This window comes from Meles meles, chromosome 17 (assembly GCF_922984935.1).
Source record: "Meles meles chromosome 17, mMelMel3.1 paternal haplotype, whole genome shotgun sequence".
Lineage (NCBI taxonomy): Eukaryota > Metazoa > Chordata > Mammalia > Carnivora > Mustelidae > Meles > Meles meles.
Window position 1 is genome coordinate 41,942,448 of NC_060082.1, and position 18,172 is coordinate 41,960,619.

The 18,172-nt window shown below is 45.1% G+C and overlaps 1 protein-coding gene across 7 annotated transcripts in view; it reads left to right on the top strand.

Moving 5' to 3' along the window:
* RABGAP1L (RAB GTPase activating protein 1 like) overlaps nt 1-18,172 on the top strand; it is a 762,787-nt gene that overhangs the window by 736,792 nt on the left and 7,823 nt on the right. For 6 of the 7 annotated variants that reach the window (XM_045983134.1, XM_045983136.1, XM_045983135.1 and 3 more), the window contains 4 exons: nt 4,073-4,183; nt 11,234-11,338; nt 14,063-14,146; nt 17,962-18,033. In XM_045983134.1, coding sequence (XP_045839090.1) covers nt 4,073-4,183; nt 11,234-11,338; nt 14,063-14,146; nt 17,962-18,033 — 372 coding nt within the window. Of the gene's footprint in view, nt 1-156; nt 439-4,072; nt 4,184-11,233; nt 11,339-14,062; nt 14,147-17,961; nt 18,034-18,172 lie in introns of those variants that run through there. The other variant, XM_045983141.1, reaches the window with a different exon arrangement.

The following is an 18,172-nucleotide window of genomic DNA, read 5'->3' on the forward strand; positions in this document are numbered from 1 at the left end:
GCCCAGCAATTTCAGTCTGTTGCCTGAAAATGAACTATTTTGCAACGTTTCCGACCTTGTCATACGAGGAAGTTCCTTCCACCCGGCCGAAATAACACAGTGTAAACAACTCACACCCAAGTTGCCCATAGTCCCGCAGACAGCATTTTCCAGCCGTCACACGGACTGCGAAGGGCAGGGTGCAGGGGAGGAGTTTGAATCTTAGTCTGGCTGGGTTTAGACTTGTCCACTGGCTGCCTCAAGTGTACTTTCTTCCAGCGAATGTTTGCAGACAGAGAACTTATACTAAATTACAGCGTTAACAAGTGTCTGCTTCTGTTATTGCCATTTCATAACTGTATTAGTAGGTGTGCAATTTCATTGGATATTCTGTTTTTTTTTTAATTGTCTTTTGTACCTATGATTGAAAACGGTAGTTGGTCTATGACTTTTGAGGAGGTAAGTTATTTATCTGTGTATGTCTGTGATACCGGCGTCTGTCTGTCTGCAAAATGCAGTATCCTCCTCCCCAAAGTTACTAGCCAAACTCTCTCGGCAGCCGTGCAGCTCTTATGTTGGGGCGGGGGCGGGGGGACAGGGAACTAACGAGCCAAGTTGTCGTCTGCTTTTTGCTGGGATGGTGTCAGTTGTTGGAGATGGAGGATGGGCTGAACAGGGCAGTGTGCGTTTCCAGGGTTATGGAAGCGGGGTCTCCTGCCGTCTCTCCGGAGAGGAGCGGGAAGCTGGCTGCCTGTGGTGTTGACAGGCTCGGAGCAGCTGGGCACATCTGCTTTTGTGCACACCGTGGCACGCAGCTGCCTCTGCACGGACAGGCTGACAGGCTGACTCCCAGGCTCACTCGGGCGGGCAGCCCTTGCTGACCTTTCAGAATGAACGAAGCCCATCCACATGGAACCTTCTTCTCCGTTCTAGTGTAAAGCTTTTTCTTGCATCAGTCAGTTCCAGGGAGGGGCGAGGGAGTGGTGTGGGCTCCTTGGGAGAGGCTGGAAAAGACCACCCAGTAAGACACCTCACTTGAACCCTTGGCGAGTGTTGGCAGGTTCATTGGCAGGAACCCCCGCCCGGCTGGGTGGCGGTGCCTCGCTGGCCCGCTCAGGTGCTGGGAGGATGGCTGAGGACGCCTCCCGCCCCAGGTTCAGACTTTGGAGGACGATACTGCATTTTCGGCCCCACAGCTTGCTTGCCCACATGTCTGTGAGTGCAAAGCAGGAGTCACACTCGCCCTGTGCTGCTTGCTGCGTACACACCCAACCGAAGCTTTTCGCTAAAGCCAAGCCGGTAGGGGCGCCCCTGAGGCCATTTTGCTTTTTAGGGACGCTTAGACATTCACGGTTTCTCCCAGATCTTCCCCTGTCCCCCCTCTCCCCCCTTGGCCATGCATCCATAGGGAAGGGTTCCAGTTGGAACAGGCGTGGTGACGGCATGTGTCCATCAGCACTAAGCTGAGCTCCCCCCTAGGTAATGTCACCGACGGGGGGTTGGTCGCCAATCAGGAGAGAAGGAGCCTCCCGGTGCCATCTATAACATACTTGCCATGAAGCACTTTTCCATGTGTGACTATGCGTGCGGGTTATCCCAACTCCCCTGTAAGCCTGTGTCACTGTCACCTGAAAAACGTCAGTAAGCATCGAGGGGACTCTGCATCTTGAAGTCATGCAAGTACATTTGTCAGGAGGACTCGGACCCAGACTCAGGAGTAGGGCCTGTAGTCCTGTCACCAGGGGCTCTTGGGAAGGGACTCCTGGAGGTGAGAACAATCGCTTCCCTGCTGAGCAGCCACCTGGGTGTGCTGTGTCCTGACGAAATGGTGCTGGGCATTGCCGCTCCTTCCTGACGAGGAGGAAGTGGATGGGAAAAGTTTCTGGAACTTTTCCTGGGGGGAGGTAATTCTGAGTTTTCAACAAGTAGGCAAGTTGTTTCCACAAAAAGGAGTAATATTTAGATGTACCAGAGCAGAAGACTAAGTCTCGTGCCCCTGCTAGAATTTGGATTGCTTCAGCAATGGTGGAAAGATTTCGCCGTGGAGGCCCTGGCTGCTCTTCTGCGTGTATTTTCATGACAACTTTTATGCTACTTCGGTGGGAGGTTAGGACCTCTGTGGAGGTTAGGACTTCTGTAGAAGGAGGGAACAGACAGAACGGGATGAGTGCAGTGTGCCCCTACAAACGTACACGGTCTTTTCAGGAATATCTTGGGAAAGGATTCCTGGCAAGGCCACACTTTAGAGGGCTTACATCATATTTTGGTTAAAAACGAAGATCCAGTCTGGTTTCAGGTAGAATATGAGCTTCTAACAGGAGTGAACTTGAAAAAAAATTCTCATTCTGGCATTTTATCCTTCCAATGGAATTGAAATTCTGAATGGTTTTTAATTTTTTTAGATAACATTCTAAACCCATGTATTCTGTATTCATTGTTGGAAACTTAGAAGCATTTTTAAAGCACAAAGACAATAATAAAAATAATCGAGCACCTACAATTAATGTTATTTATGTTGTTACAAAAATGAGACTTTCTAGTTCCTTGTCTTTGTTTTTTTTTCCTATGAGGTGGCTTAAGCATTTCTTTGATCATTACATATTTTTCACTTATATTTTAACACTGCATAGAATTCTATCATGAATTTACTTAAAACCATTTAAGAGATTTGGGACTGTTTTTATCTTCTTCAGTAGATATCTTTTTCAGAAATGCTTGGGCATTCCCCAACTGTCAGAAATTGACTCTGTTGGGCAGTTCTAGTCAAAGCACAGGTTCATCCTTCAGCTTCTCTGCTGGCCCCATTGGGGGATTCTCCACCCTGTGAAAGCCTTAGGCTCTGCCCTTGCCACTGGTCTCTTAACCCTTCTTTAAGAAACAAAAAGAAAAAAGAAATGGGGCTTTCTTTTTTCCATATAACTAACCCCAGGTTGTTCTGTAGAAGGTAAATGTCCTTTCACCCCCGTGACGCAATGACATGCTCTCTTCCTGGGCATAGATTTGTCTTCTGGTCGTGCACCACTGCTCTGAGTTTCTGCTCCCCTTGCAGAAAACACTGTTAGGAGTATAAATCTGAAAAACAGGAAGATCTCATCACATTAAAGTCTTTCCTCTCAGCTCTCTTTGAATCTCCTATAACTGTTAATAGTAGCCAAAAAATAAAAGTGCTTTTGATACTTTGGAATGAAAGACAGTGAGTGACTTGCTCTTCTGGAAATAGATGGCGTGTGTCCACGGTTTATAATGTTTAGTTCAGGGGAGACCTTCCTCCTTCCTTCGTAAGAATGGGACTTGGCTCTTTCATCATAGGACTTTGCTTCAGATTTTTTCCTGTAAGTTCAAGAGGGAAAAAAACAGCTCAGTAATTTCTTTTACCGAGAATCTTTTGAAGTTTTAAAGTTGAGAAGTTTTTCAAAGCACTCCAACAAACATTTAGAACCATTGTCATAAGGACTCTCGCTCTTATCAGTACAAACATCGGTGTTCAGAGAAGTATTTCTACACAGTATTCTACACTGTATTTCTATACCGAGAATGAACATGTCAGTTGATAGCAAAAGTCCAGAACCCATGTTTCTTCATTTAGTGCTCGTAATTGAATATATTCAATTAACATGAACTGTGATACTGGGAAAACAATGTGAAGAAACATCTAGTGGTTTCCCCGCATTTCACAGGACCTGCGTCGTGCAGTTTCCCTTGAGGTTAAGGGTCGGATTATTTTGCATGTTTCAAACAGAGGCTGGCTGGTGTCTGTGTTCTGGGTCTGTATGAAACATCACAGGATTGGGGAGGTATTGGAAATTCTGCCTTTTGTAGCACTTTTTAAATAATGCACCTTTACCATGCAGCCTGTCAGGGACAGTTGTAACCGTCACCAGGTAGACCGCCGCACCTGCACCGCTGGCTTAACTCACTGTTGTTTCCTGGACAGCAATCCTGCCTTCCTGTGCCACTCACGCCTCCTTCTTCTTACACCTTCCAAAGTTCACTCTGTTGTCGCTGCCTGTTTTCCCTCACCAGTCCTGTTCATTTCTGCTAGTGTGCCTCGTCACTAACGCCCCTCCCTCTGGCTGTTGCTCTTTTCCTACAGAGGGAGAACCGGAGACTACAGGAGGCCAGCATGAGGCTGGAACAGGAGAACGATGACCTTGCCCACGAACTAGTCACCAGCAAGATTGCTCTGCGAAATGACTTGGATCAGGTAAACCTGTCGTACGCTAGGTTGAAGTCCGACTGTGACGACCTCCTTCAGGGTGAGGACCGAGCTGCTCTCGCTGCAGTCCCACCAGGGCTCACTCTGTACCCAACGCTGAGTTGGCCGCTGGTTGGCTGAATGTACAGGCCAAGAGGTGGGAGGGGACAGCCTGAGCTAACTGGAGAGGGTAGAAGATGCGAGCCTTTGAGAAGGGTTGGGGTCCTCTCCAAACAGCATGTGCGATGCTGTTTTCTTTATAACTCTAAACTTCTCTGGTGTCTCTTCTCTCCATCTGTTCTTTCCTAAGCCGAGGGCTGCCAGTATAATTACCTGGGAGTATCAGTCACCAAGACTATACCAGTGCCACGCCAGCACTGGGAGGCACTTTACTTTTTGTTCCAAGAAGAGTTCTCATCTACAATGAACGTGAGGACTTCATAAGAAGTGTGTCCATGAAGTTACGGGTATTAGTGGAGAGACACGCTTTGTTATGGCTGAGGGCCAGGATGCTAGGTGTGAATCCTGGCATTGCGGTCTGCTCACCGCACGACCGTGCGCGGTTCTTAACCTGCCTGTAGGTAAAATAAGGTGAAGCATGTCGACACCATGTGTTCCATACATGGTAGCTGTTGCTAGAAAGACCTTAAATTGTTCAACTTGCCTGTTCTTTCCAACAGTACTGACGGCTTTAGGACTTCTTGTTTTCTGTCGCTGGTGTTTTAAAAGATACTTGGCAATATGGAAGGAGTCTTGGGTGGGTTTAAAATTATCTCTCTTTTCTGACTTCAGAAGTGACTGTTCCCCACCAATGGTGTCAGGGTCAGAAAAACTGAGACTTAACGCTGTTGAATCTGTTTAAAAAAAGAAAAATTACCTGTACGCTGACTGCTCATTGACAGTATTTCAAATACAACATCCAGTAATAGAAATATGATTAAATGTTTGGAGAAATTTTTTAAATGCTGAAAAATGGTCCCTGGTTCTACTCCTTTTCCCCCTTATAAACGGCTGTTTTTGCAGCTCAGAAGTTTCAACCACAGTAAGATAGGGATTAGACGACTATTAAGGAAAATAGTGCTAAAGGGGGAAAAGGGGCAGCTGAAGGAATTCACAGTAAATAGAGTTTGAAATTAAGACAGAAGCTGCTTTGTGGAACACAGGATGTGGAAGGTCAAAAAGCAGCCTGGTTGGGGGTCTGGGGGTGGGGGTATGACCCTTTTCCCCACAAAACCATTCAGCTGGGCTGTTTGGAAGTTATCAGAGGGGGTGTGAGAGACATGTGACTCGGAGAGAGCCAAAGAAGACAGAGGGCGTCCAGTCCATCAGGGCCAGGACCAGTCTGACCTTAGCTGGTACATTTTTGTGTTAATGACACTATGCTGGTAAGTCAGTCATGAAATTCCTGTTTTTATACAGGCTCCCCCAACGACCTCACATTTGATTCTGTTCTTTTGAATCTTTTATTCATTAATAGTTTTCTGAAGATGGATACTATGAGAAAGAGTTTTAAGCAGGGGGACTCAGTGGAGATGTGGTGAAATTCATTAGAGAGTTGTAGGTTGAAAGTTGTGCAGGAAGTATATTTGGTGTTATCTATCAGGCCTTTAAAAGAATTAAAAAGTAATGAGATGAGATGTCTACTGACCACCTACAACACACCAAGGACTATATTCAGCAATTCTGTAAGCGTTATCTCATTTAATCTTGCTAATGACTCCGCCAAGCAGGTGTTTTTTTAATCTTACATTTTTAATAAATGAGGAAAATGGCATATAGATTCTGACTCGGAAGGCTAGTCTAACAAAAATAGAAATCTGGTCGGCGGGTACAAGATGGTTTACTACTGTGTTACTCAGAAAAATAAAAAGTAGAAATAATGTGTAGGTCCAATAGAAGGGGAGAATGAAAGTGAATGTCTTTGGGGAATTGTTTTTTTAAAACAATGGGAAGATAATGTTATAATATTGTAAAACCTATAAATTTCTCTGTATATAATGATTGCATCTAAATTGCAAGGAGTGTGGCTGGCAGAGGGCCATCGTGTTAGGAAAGAAGCTGAAAAATACCTCAGAAGGAAAAAAGCCTGCAAGGAAATCCATCAGAATACTAGTTCTAGATACACTGGGTGATGAGAGTCCATCTAACTTCTAAATTCATCTTTTGCATTTTTTTCAATTATTTTATCTTTTATAAGAAGACCTTAAATTCTTTACAACCCTTGGGTTAGTAATAATATGCATTCTACCTTATTAACAATCAGAAAAGTAATATATTATTTTTAAAAATGTTACACCACCAAGAAAGCCCATCTTGTAGATCAGCCTAGAAAGACTACTGCATGCATACTCCCCAGATAACTGACTGGTGGGTGCCTGGGCAGATAGCTTGTGTAGATTCTAGATGCTAGTCCCTGAAGAAAAGATTCCTTCATTCTTTCATCTTTTCCTCTTTCTCTTAATTTCCTTCCTTTATACCTCTTCTTTTAAAAGAGTAAGGAAGACCTGGCCCTTGCCTTTTGAAGCTTGTTATCGAGGTGAAAGGATAAAAATTGCTATTTCATGCACATCTCCTCCAAACATCTGATTCTGCAGTTTCTGCACGAGTGGGGCTTATTTCCCTGTCCAACAGCTGTCCGTGCCCTTTCGGTGTCCTGTCCCCCAGCCAGGCTGGAAGGCACCCACTGCCTAGGGAAAGTGCTGGCTCTGCCCACCTCCACCCCGTTCATCCCCTACTTTTCCGTTGCCACTTTTCTCAAAATCACATCTCTTCATTCAAATAGCCAGATTTGGACAAACATAAAACAAACATGAAAGCAGCTCGTATTCAAGACAATAGGTAAACAAACAAGCGCTAATTAGGTAATTAGGTACTCTTTAAAAAACAGATTATCCCCTGCCCTTAGCCCTTTAGTGCTGCCTTTGGGCTTCCTGGGCACCAAAGCCTCTTAAGTTTTCTCCTTGATACAGCCTTCTGTTTTGACAACTTGCCCTCCCTCAGACTCTTAGAGTAAGGATTTCTCCCCGTGATTAACAATGTAAAAATATACAACATCTCCATTTTGGTTTCTGTAGCGAGCTGCCTTCAACCCTTCCTGTCCTTTCTTGTTCTCAAAGAATGAGCAGAAGAGACACGGCGCCTCGTCCTTCCAACCAGAGCGAGTTCTGTGTTAGAGCAGGGGCTCCGTGTAATGAGTGGTAAAGTCTTTTGTTTTGTTTTAAATTGAACAACTGGCTTGACCAGTTCTTTTTTTTTTTTTTTTTTTTTAGATTTTATTTATTTATTTGACAAGAGAGTTAGAGCCAGAGGGCAGAGAGGCAATGGCAGAGGAGGAAGCAGGCTCTGCACCAAGCTGGGAGCCTGATGCGGGACTGGATCTCAGGACCCTGGGGTCATGACCTGAGCCAAACGCAGCCAGACGCTCAACCATCTGAGCCACCCAGACACCCCTGGCTTGACTAGTTCTTTGAGAAATCATTTCTGAGAGAGCCTCATCCCTGATGTGAGCGCTGAACCTTTCGATCAGGTTATCCGTTAATCGATGATTAAATCACAAATGGCAGTGCTTTTTCCTCTCCTGTGTATGTCATATGAACCTTAGGTAGCACTTAGAAGTTGCCATATCGATAAGGCATTTAAGGGAGGGCCTGGGTGGCTCAGTTCGTTCAGCATCTGTGTTTGGCTTGGGTCTTGATCCTGGGGTCCTGGGATCGAGTCCCACATGGGACTGACTCTGTGCTTGTCAGGGAGTCCGCTTCTCCCTCTGCCTGCCATTCTGCCTGCTCATGCAGTCTCTCTTGCTCTCCCTGTCAAATAAATAAAATCTTTTAAAGAACAAAATAAGACATTATAAGATGTTGGTAAGTGCTGAGATGCCTGGGTGGCTCTGGCAGTTGGGCAGCCGACTCTTGATTCTGGCTCAGGTCATGATATCAAGGTCCTGAGACTGAGCCCCACAGTGGGCTCCATGCTCAGTGGGGAGTCTGCGTCAGATTCTTTTTCTCCCTCTGCCCCTCCACCTGCTCTCTCTCTGTCTCTCTCAAATAAATAAATCTTTAAAAAAGATGTTAGTAAGTGATTAGAATTAATAATGACAGTGATCTTAACAAATTATGGTGGATATTTTATAGTGTGAATTCAAAGAATATGAGTATCTATCTGTTCAGTATTATATCCCTAGAGATTCATTTAACATGAAAGATGATTTCTAATTAAATGAGGCATAGAAATTCATTGTCCAAAGACCCAGAAGACTGTTCTTAGGAGAACCAAGTTTTTTCAGATGTGATCTTATCTTGATGAGCTGTAGAATCATTCTGACTTCACTGTTTAACATAGAAGAGAGACTCTGGAGGAAGCTTCTGGAAACTTCTGACTCTCCTCCCACAATGGGACCCCCAGCAATTTCTGCAGATGTCAGAAACACTCCTTTAGTATTCCAGAACTATAAAATAGAATGTCTAGGGACACCTGGGTGGCTCAGTGGGTTAAAGCCTCTGCCTTCGGCTCAGGTCATGATCCCAGGGTCCTGGGATCGAGCCCCGCATCGGGCTCTCTGCTCGACAGGGAGCCTGCTTCCTCCTCTCTCTCTCTGCCTGCCTCTCTGCCTACTTGTGATCTCTGTCTGTCAAATAAAAAAAATCTTTAAAAAAAAATAGAATGTCTATGGGGCGCCTGGGTGGCTCAGTGGGTTAAAGCCTCTGCCTTCGGCTCGGGTCATGGTCCCAGGATCCTGGGGTTGAGCCCCGCATCAGGCACTCTGCTCAGCAGGGAGCCTGCTTCCTTCTCTCTCTCTGCTTGCTTCTCTGCCTACTTGTGATCTCTGTCAAGTAAATAAAAAATCTTAAAAAAAAAAAATAGAATGTCTAGATGTGATGCACAACTTAAGAAGCTTAAATGTCCAGATAGCAGAAATTTACAAAAGGCTAAAAATTTGGGGTGAATCTCTTAGGAAACATTCACTTCAGAGTGTCATGAAGAGAAACGACTCTTCTCTTCACAAACTGGAAAATGCGGGGGCTACTGAAGAGGATGTTAAATTGAAGGCTTCTTTATCAGGAGGGCTATTACTTACATAGTCTGAGGTAGAACTTGAACCCGTGGGCTGAAGTTGTGGGGACCTAGGTTTGGTTCGATTTTTAAGAACACTGAAGTGATCTGTGTTGCTGTTCTTGATTCTCTGCCCTCTGACTCTCCCTCAGAGAGTCTGGGGAGGTGTTCCCTGCTTCTGAAACTGCAGTCATCTGACTGGCTCTCGAATTCGCTCTTTTGAGTGTCTGTAATCTGCACCGGATACCATATACCATTTATGAAAACATAACTTGCACGGATATCTTGCCCACCTCTAGTTTCAGGATATACTTTTGCTGTGTAGTTTTTCCCCTTAAAATCTGTCAGAGCAAATTTTAGAGTCTTTTTAAGAGGGACTTTATTACCTTCACTACACCATAGTTGCAAATTATCTGAAAACAGAGCTGTGACCATCAGACTGTGGGACACTGGGAGCTATGAGCCCGGACAGAGAGGCTGGGGTGTGCTTCTCTGCTAGTCCCTGGCAGACTGTGCTGGCCCGGCCATCTGGACAAGTGGGAGATGGGGCGAAACACACGCAGGGCCACCTGGCCAGGCTTTACGATTCTTTGGATGATGTTTCGCAGTTGTCGGCCAAGGATAGCTTCTTCGAATAGCTGCCTGTCCTCTCTGTCTGGGGCTTTCTCTGCTGAGCGCATCCTGTGGCCCCGTGCCGCCTCCACCCCACACAGTGCCCCCTGCACAGTGATTGGAGAGTCACCTCCATTCATTCACCAAGTACCTGGGGAGTCCCCACCCCACCTGGTGCTGACCTTGGTGCTGGGGAGATGGAGATAAGCAAGTCTAATAGGGAAGACAGAAATCCCCACGTGTGATTTGTCAGTAGAGATTGTGCTCAGTGCTATCAAGGGAAATAGGAGAGATGTAAGCGGAGGAGCTCATTTAGATGGAGGTGAGGAGCTGATTCAGGTCAGGGTGAGTGGAACAAAGCTCAGGGCTCACTCCACTGCAGATGTGAACTTGACGCTGAGACCTACAGGGAGAGGTAAGGGTCTAGGGTGTGCAGTAGGCATGTGTTGGCTAGTTAAATAAGCGCACAGTGCTTTCCTGGTTGATTGGACTCTGTATCCACATGAAGAGCAGAGTATTCGCTCTGAGCTCTGCCCAGCCATTCCAGAAACACGGTCTTTTCTGATCGGGTGCCTGGTCCATAGATCAGTTTTCCCCAAAGCTATCTCTGTCATGGGTTTTTGGTTCTTAATTTCTCCTTGCTGTACTCACGGTCCTGTGTGTGTCCCTTTGTGAGCCATTTTACCTCTGCTGGTCTTTGGATTTTCTCACTTACTGTTGTCCACGGATCAGCCTGTCTCTCTCTGAATCCGCACCCCCCACCCCCAGGCACTAACAGCTAGAAGCTTCTGTATACGGCTCCACCCCTTCATCCTAGCCATCTACACAGTCTCAGAGTGACTGAAAATGTGTAAGAAGCATTTAGAAAAGAGTATGCGCTTTTTTTTAAAAAGATTTTTATTTATTTAATTGACAGAGAGAGATCACAAGTAGGCAGAGAGGCAGACAGAGAGAGAGGAAGGGAAGCAGGCTCCCTGCTGAGCAGAGAGCCAATGCGGGACTCGATCCCAGGACCCTGAGATCATGACCCAAGCTGAAGGCAGCGGCCTAACCCACTGAGCCACCCAGGCACCCCAAGAGCATGCGCTTTGATGCCATTCACGTCTGAACTCAGATCAGCCTCTCCTATTCAATGTCTGCCCCAGTCGGGTTATTCGATCTCTCCAGACTTCACTGCCATTGTCAGTAAAATCATTGTTGTCCTGAGGATCAGAGATGATCCTGCCTGCTAGGAAGTTGGCCTTCCATGAAAGCAGCCATCCCCTGGGTGAACTCGGAGGGGGAACATGGCTTTTGGTCGTGAGGCAACCATCATAACTAGAGATTAGGTTTGGAGAGAGTATCCACACACATTCTTTCTTCGCCTTCCTTATGATTGCCGTGTGCTCCGATGTGCAGGCAGAAGACAAGGCAGATGTGCTGAATAAGGAGCTCCTCCTGACCAAACAGAGGCTGGTAGAGACTGAGGAAGAGAAGAGGAAGCAAGAGGAAGAGACGGCCCAGGTGAGAGACATCGGGGTTGGGGGGAGGGCTTTTCTTTACCCACATGTGTTGGCATGAGGAGTTGATTAACACTCTAAGCAAGAAGTAAAATTAAACTTACTCTAAGTCAAGGGCGATGTTGAAACAGGACACACAAATAGCGTTGGGTCTCCACATTTTGTTTGAAGGGTGTTCGAAGTGGAGGCAAGAACTGATTTCTTCCCTTGAACAGGTTTTAGGAATCTGCCTTTACTCAGATGTCTAGCGAGAGTGTGAAGTTTCCTCTAAGTTTAGAAACTTGGACTTAGATCCAAGAGCTTGGACAAACCTGCAGAGTTTGTGTTCTGTCTCCAAGCTGGTTGACATCAGCAGTATGAGGGGCATGGGGAGCGGGAAGCCTGCAGAGATGTCCGGGAGGTTGGGAGGTGCTCTCAGTCCCGCTCTGTCTTCCTGATTCCTGCCTTAGAAGAAGCGCCTGCGTTCTCGGCAGAGCGCTCAACCCTTATTCCTCAGGGGAAGGAGAAACCCCCTTTGGGAACCAGGCTTGAAGTTCGCCCCCTCCAGTCTTCATGTGCCTTGGGAGGCTAAGCAGCTGGGAGACCACAGCTTGGCCAAGTCCTCCCAGCTAAGAGACGGGGGGACCTTGTACTCAAGGAGTCGAGCCCCCTGACCTTCCAGGCTTACGGGCCGCCTCACCAACGGTCTCGCCTCTGCCAGTCGCAGCCAGGCATGATTCACTCATTTATTTTAATGAGTTTCGTTCCAAGACATCAAAAATACTAAATATAAAATAGAACACAAAGCATTTCAAAGACCTGTAGCCAAGGAGAAAAAAGTCCACGGAAGTTAGTAATGAAGGGATGTATCATTTAGCACCTTCCAGGATTGATAAAATGTGTTCCGTGATTTTTTTATTTAATTAGAAAATGATGAAATGATTCTGGGCATTTAGTGTGGGCCAAGTTTTTTTTTTTTTTTTTTTGCTTAGTCAGATTTTTTAAGGAGCTGATTATCCAGTTTGAGCCAGGTCTTTGATGGGTTTGCGGTTTTTTTGTTTGTTTTGTTTTGTTTTATTTTTTGTTTTTTGTTTTTATCTCTTGCCTTTTAGGGGCTGATTCAGTACTTTAGGTAAAGAATGAAGCTATTAGCAAATTAATTAATGTAACCGGTGCTTCTTCCCTCCCTGTGTGTGTGTGGGCACACACACGTTTTTGTATATGTGCATATATCCTGTTTTAATCATTATGGTATCTTTGTGAGATAGGGATTATTCTCTTCATTTGCCAGATAAACCATGGTTTAGAGAAATTAAGTGACACTTGCCCAGAGCCTCTCGGCTTTCTAAGTTTGTCCTGAAGTCTGTGGCACCTTATCGTGGGAGGGCAGAATGGTGTGATTTCCGTCCTTTAATTATGGAAGCTAGAGAGTAGAGACCAATATAAATAATTAACTTTGAATCAATATAATCTATAAATTGCTTTTAGAATTTAAGAACATGGCAAATATGAAGGGATTCGGAAAACCTCAGCGATAAGGAGTCCGATTATAAATCGCAGTCATTTGTGAATTAGCAAATACAGCTAGTTTAGAATGCTGCAAAGCAGAATTTAATTTATTCTGATTATGTACTTAAAGAGTAACCAGAGTTGTACTGTGTTTGTTTGGTCAACAACGTGAGGAGTTGAGTTCTTTCCTCATCTGGTGGGCCTGGAGCTGTCCTACCTTCCTTGATACCTAGCATCCCACGTTGCTGGACTCGAGAAATAAGTGTTTTTCAGTTCAGCATTCTTGGTTTGGCATTTCTGTGACTGTAACAAGCATCTGCGTTACGTGTTGCACTGGATCCTTCTAAAGTCATTCCTCAGTCCCTGAATCTCCTTACCTCCAAACCTCTTACCTTCCTGCAACTTTTTCTGACTCCAGTCTCCAAAGCTTCCTGTTCCCACCTTCAGAGAGTTAGTTACCAGCCGTGACAGTAGGGGCTATGAATGGGGAGGCCCTAAAATGCCTCCGTGGTCATTGATTATATAGCAGTAAGAGTACACACAACATTGCCTGGGTATTTGGTTTTATTTTAGGCTCTCATAAGAATAAAGATAGCTTCGGGGTACCTAGCTGGCTCAGATGGGGGGAGCATGTGACTGTCGATCTCAGGGTTGTGAGTTCAAGCCCCACATTGTGTGTAGAGATTCCTTAAAATAAAGTTTAGGGCGCCTCGGTGGTTCAGTGGGTTGAGCCTCTGCCTTGGGCTCATGTTATGATCTCAGGGTCCTGGGATCAAGGCCTGCATTGGGCTCTCTGCTCAGCAGGGAGTCTACTTCCCCCTCTCTCTCTGCCTGCCTCTCTGACTACTTGCGATCTCTGTCTGTCAAATAAATAAATAAAATCTTAAAAAAAAAAGTCTGAAAAAGAAGAAGAAGAAAGAAGATAGCTTCTGAAAGGAAACGTATTTCACAACATGTTTATATGTTGTGAAATTTATATGTTGTGGTAAGTGGTAAGGATAAGCAGTTTTGTAATGGGGCTGCTCCATATGTCTTATACGTTACAGGAGACAAAGATGCCTGCATCTCTGAAGATGATCAGGCTTTCAAGCTTGACTACAGCTTCAGTGAGGAAAGTTTATGTAGCTGTAATTGTTAACATTGGCCTTGACCAAATCAGGCCGACATGAGTATAGGTGTTCATGGCAATCCATTAGGCTTTTAACTGAGGCTTGGTGTTTCTCCTCCTCTGTCTCTCTAGCTAAAAGAAGTCTTCCGGAAACAGCTGGAGAAGGCTGAGTATGAGATAAAGAAGACCACAGCTATCATTGCCGAGTATAAGCAGGTAACGAGCCACTGGGCTTTGAATTGCTATAAAAGTGATTATTTGTATTGTTTTTCTTTGGGGGGAAAAGCATTTTTGTCTTCAGAGTTCCCAGAACAGTGATTGCCACGCATTCATTAAATTTGGTGACCTCCTTTCTCCTCCGAAATAAACACGGGTTGGATGTGCTTGCTGACAACGCGGGAGGTGTAACTGAGCAAAACGATCTGTTGGCTGCTTACAATGTTTGGTAGATTCCAAGGAACAGGAAAGTTGATCGTTACCACCAGGATCCTGTCTCTGCGCTCCTCAGAAGCGCATTTCCAGTAGACCTCAAGAGAAACACTTTGCCTCATTGCCAAGGACTAAAGTTCAGTGATTGTAGCAAAAAACGGTATCCAGGGAATCAGTGTGTCCTTTGCTGTCACAGTCTAGAATGCGGGAGCTCTTTTTCCCACGTGGCTCTGTGGCCTTACCCAGCAATGGCCAAGGCTAGCAGGAAACCTTCTGTGGGGACCCTTTGATCACTTAGTGGAGGGCTTGCTTCCCTTGAGGATATTCTAGGCCCCATCACCTGAGTGCTCCCAGAAAGCCCTCGTGCCAGCCTGCGTAGTATCATCTTGTCTCTGCTGCTCATGCTGTCACGTGGTAAGGACTCCGCATTGCTGAGAAACCCTTGAATGGGCTGCTGCAGTTCCAGAATTAATCAAGGGACTGAATGTCACCTGCTTATCCTAAGAACTTCCCTGGGGTCTCCTGCCTCATGTAAGAGTTTGAAGTCAGATTGGTATTCTTTTTAAAAATGTGCTGCTTATGAATAAAATTTATGTTCCTTGTGGAAAATTAAGAAAGTGTAGAAAAGCACAAAGAAAACACCCCCCCCCCCCGCTTAACCTTGCTAACTAGAAATAGTCACTGTAATATACTGAATATACATTGTTGCTGTATAAATAAAAATGTCATCGATATTGTTTGTGCTAATTTTTGCAGCTGATTCACTTCATATATTATGAACATCTTTTCAAAAGGATTTTTCTCCTTTTTGCAGCTGATTCACTTCATATATTATGAACATCTTTTCAAAAGGATTTTTCTCCTTCGTGGAAGATTGCTTAGAAATAAGGCTTCAGGGGCGCCTGGGTGGCTCAGTGGGTTAAAGCCTCTGCCTTTCGCTCGGGTCGTGATCCCAGGGTCCTGGGATCGAGCCCCGCATCGGGCTCTCTGCTTGGCGGGGAGCCTGCTTCCTCCTCTCTCTCTCTCTGCCTGCCTCTCTCCCTACTTGTGATCTCTATCTGTCAAAAAAAAAAAAAAAAAAAAGAAAAAAGAAATAAGGCTTCAGAGCTGTCTTCCTCTCTTTGCTGATAATCGATATGTGTTTATTTAATACCTGCTAGCTGAGAGGCTTGATTCTTTGGGGGAGTAAAAGATGAATTAATTCAATTTCTCTCCTTCAGAAGCTGATCTTGTAATGGGGAGATAACACCTGTGCACAGATAAGAGGAAAGGGAACTTACTGCCCATGGGAAATGAAACCCTTCCTGGAGGAGGGGTGATTTGAGCTGTGCACCAAAGGCCGGGCGAGATTTGGGTATGTGGAGGCAGCGAAGGAGGATAGAAGTAGGGAACAGAGGAACAGCACGTGCAAAGGTGTGGAGGTAGATAAGTGAACAGAAACAGTTTTGTTTGTCAAGAGTTTTGGGGACAGAAAAAGAAGCAAAGATGAGTTAGGTTCTAGTTCAAAGAGGGGCTTTGGGTTAGGCAGAGGAGTTTGGATTTTATTCTGTTTACAGCAGGAATGTTTGAGCAAGAAGGTGGCATAATCAGGGACATGTTGTTGACACCGATCTGTCCTAGTGAGAAATATGGAACCAAGTAGAGAGACCCACTGGCAAAGATAGAGACAGTAAGAGGCTAACCATAGAGTCCAGGTGAGAAAATAGCCTTAAACTAAAATAAGTAGTAATGAAAATGGAGAAGAGGAAGACACAAAATATAGTCATTTTTTGCTGGACAAGGGAAAAGACTGACGGTGATCCTGAGATTTTCAATTTGGGTAACTAGGAGAGGGATGATTAGACATTAACCAGTCCAAGGAACAGCAAAGACCAGGTGCCGTGGAACTTGCCATCACTGCAGATGGGTTGTTTTTTTCATCACCACATTAGGCCATGGGTGGCCGCCATATGCAGCACTCTTCAAAATAGTAATCCTTGGGACTGTTCTTGAATATTATCTGGCAGCACTACCAGTAATGTAAAAGGCAACAGACCCATCTGTCTGAAGATAATTAGGATATAAAACATAATCCAAATGCATTCTATAGTTGGAATTGGCTATGATTGGCTTTATTTTGGAATCTTTGGGGTTATTTGAAAGGGTATATGGTTTGCCAAAATTATTAGGGAGATTGCTTCTTTTTCACATCAGCTAATACAGTCCTATTCATTATTTCCAGGCTTGGTTCTGGAGAAATTGGAAACAACTCCACAAGCAGGCCCCGGTCTCTAGAGCCTTTTTTTTTTTTTTTTTTTTTTTAATTTATTTATTTGAGAGAGAGAGAGAGCATGGGGGGCGGGGGAGGGAGAAGCAGACTCTCCACTGAGCCGGGAGCTTGAAGGGGGTGGGGGGGGGGGCGTCAACTTCTGTCTAAGGACTCCATCCCAGGACTCTGGGATCATGACCTGAGATGAAGGCAGATGCCTTCAAAACAGACATTGAAAAAAAAAATCCCATGGGTGCCTGGGTGGCACAGTTGGTTAAGCGTCTGCCTTCAGCTCAGGTCATGATCTCCAGGTTCTGGGATCAAGCCCCACATCAGGTGTGCACGCTCTCTCTCTCTCTCATAAATAAAAATCTTTTTTTTAAAAATGCCTGTTTTGTCATAGAGGTAGCTCTTTTGTTTTTAGTTCAGATTGCATTTTAATATTTGACATCCCCTAACTTTTTTCATTCTGTTTTTTTCAAAACAAAGATTCATATGTCACTCAGGGAATTGGAACATCTAGAATTTTTTTTTTAAGCAAATAGTTTTGTTCATTTGGTTGGTTGGTGTTGGCTTTGAAAGCCCGTATTTCTACCAGCCCCTACTACTTGGTGTTAGCACCTTATTTCAGAATCAATAATGAGATTTTCTTTAATGAGCACTTCTTATAGGCCACGTGCCATATTGAATCCTTTGCATACATTTTTTTTTTCCCATTGATTATCACAGCACAGCGATTTGTATTTATAAGGAACTGAAGCTTAGAAAGGTTAGTGAATTCGCCCAAGGACACAGTGCTGGAAAGAACTAGAGCTGGACCTCACGCTTGTCATTTCACACCATATTGCCAAACCACTTGATCAGAATTTTAGTCTTTATTATTTTCTGGGCATTTTAACTCTGTTTTATCCATCCCCTCTGCCAATTTTAAAGGAAACTTTAGGTCATTGAAAACAGACTCTCCCTGTGGCAGTGCACAGAAGTTTCTGGTCCAGAATTCTTTTCATCCCATTTCCAGAATGGAACTTTGCACAAAGTGGATCCCCAGCAGAGATTCTGTAGATTCATTCCAAAATAGGACAGGAATTCGCTGGAAATAGCCACAAAGTCTTGTGACAGAAAGAAATCAAATTACCCCATGTGTTGTTCTACTAATTCAGATGAAAATACGCTTTTCGCGTGGAAAACACTCTCAGGCTCTCCGCTGTGTGTGGACTGCATTTGCAGGGCTGTTCTTTTGCGAGGTTTCCTTCTGGCCTCGGAGAAGCCAGAGCCACCCGTGAGTGGTTACACAGTGATGTGCACATCAGAGCTGTTCCACTTCATAATAAAGACACTCTTTTCTTCCCTTCAGATCTGTTCCCAGTTAAGTACCAGACTGGAGACACAGCAGGCCGCCAGCAGGGAGGAGCTGGAAGTGGTTAAGGTAAGGCGCAGGGAGAACGCTCTGTGCTATGGCTTCTTGCAGATTCACGCAGTCTTATGTCAGTACCAGAGGGGAAGCCCCGCCCCCCGGCGTGACCACGCCCCCAGCGGCCCAGGTTCTGACGTCACGCCCACCATGC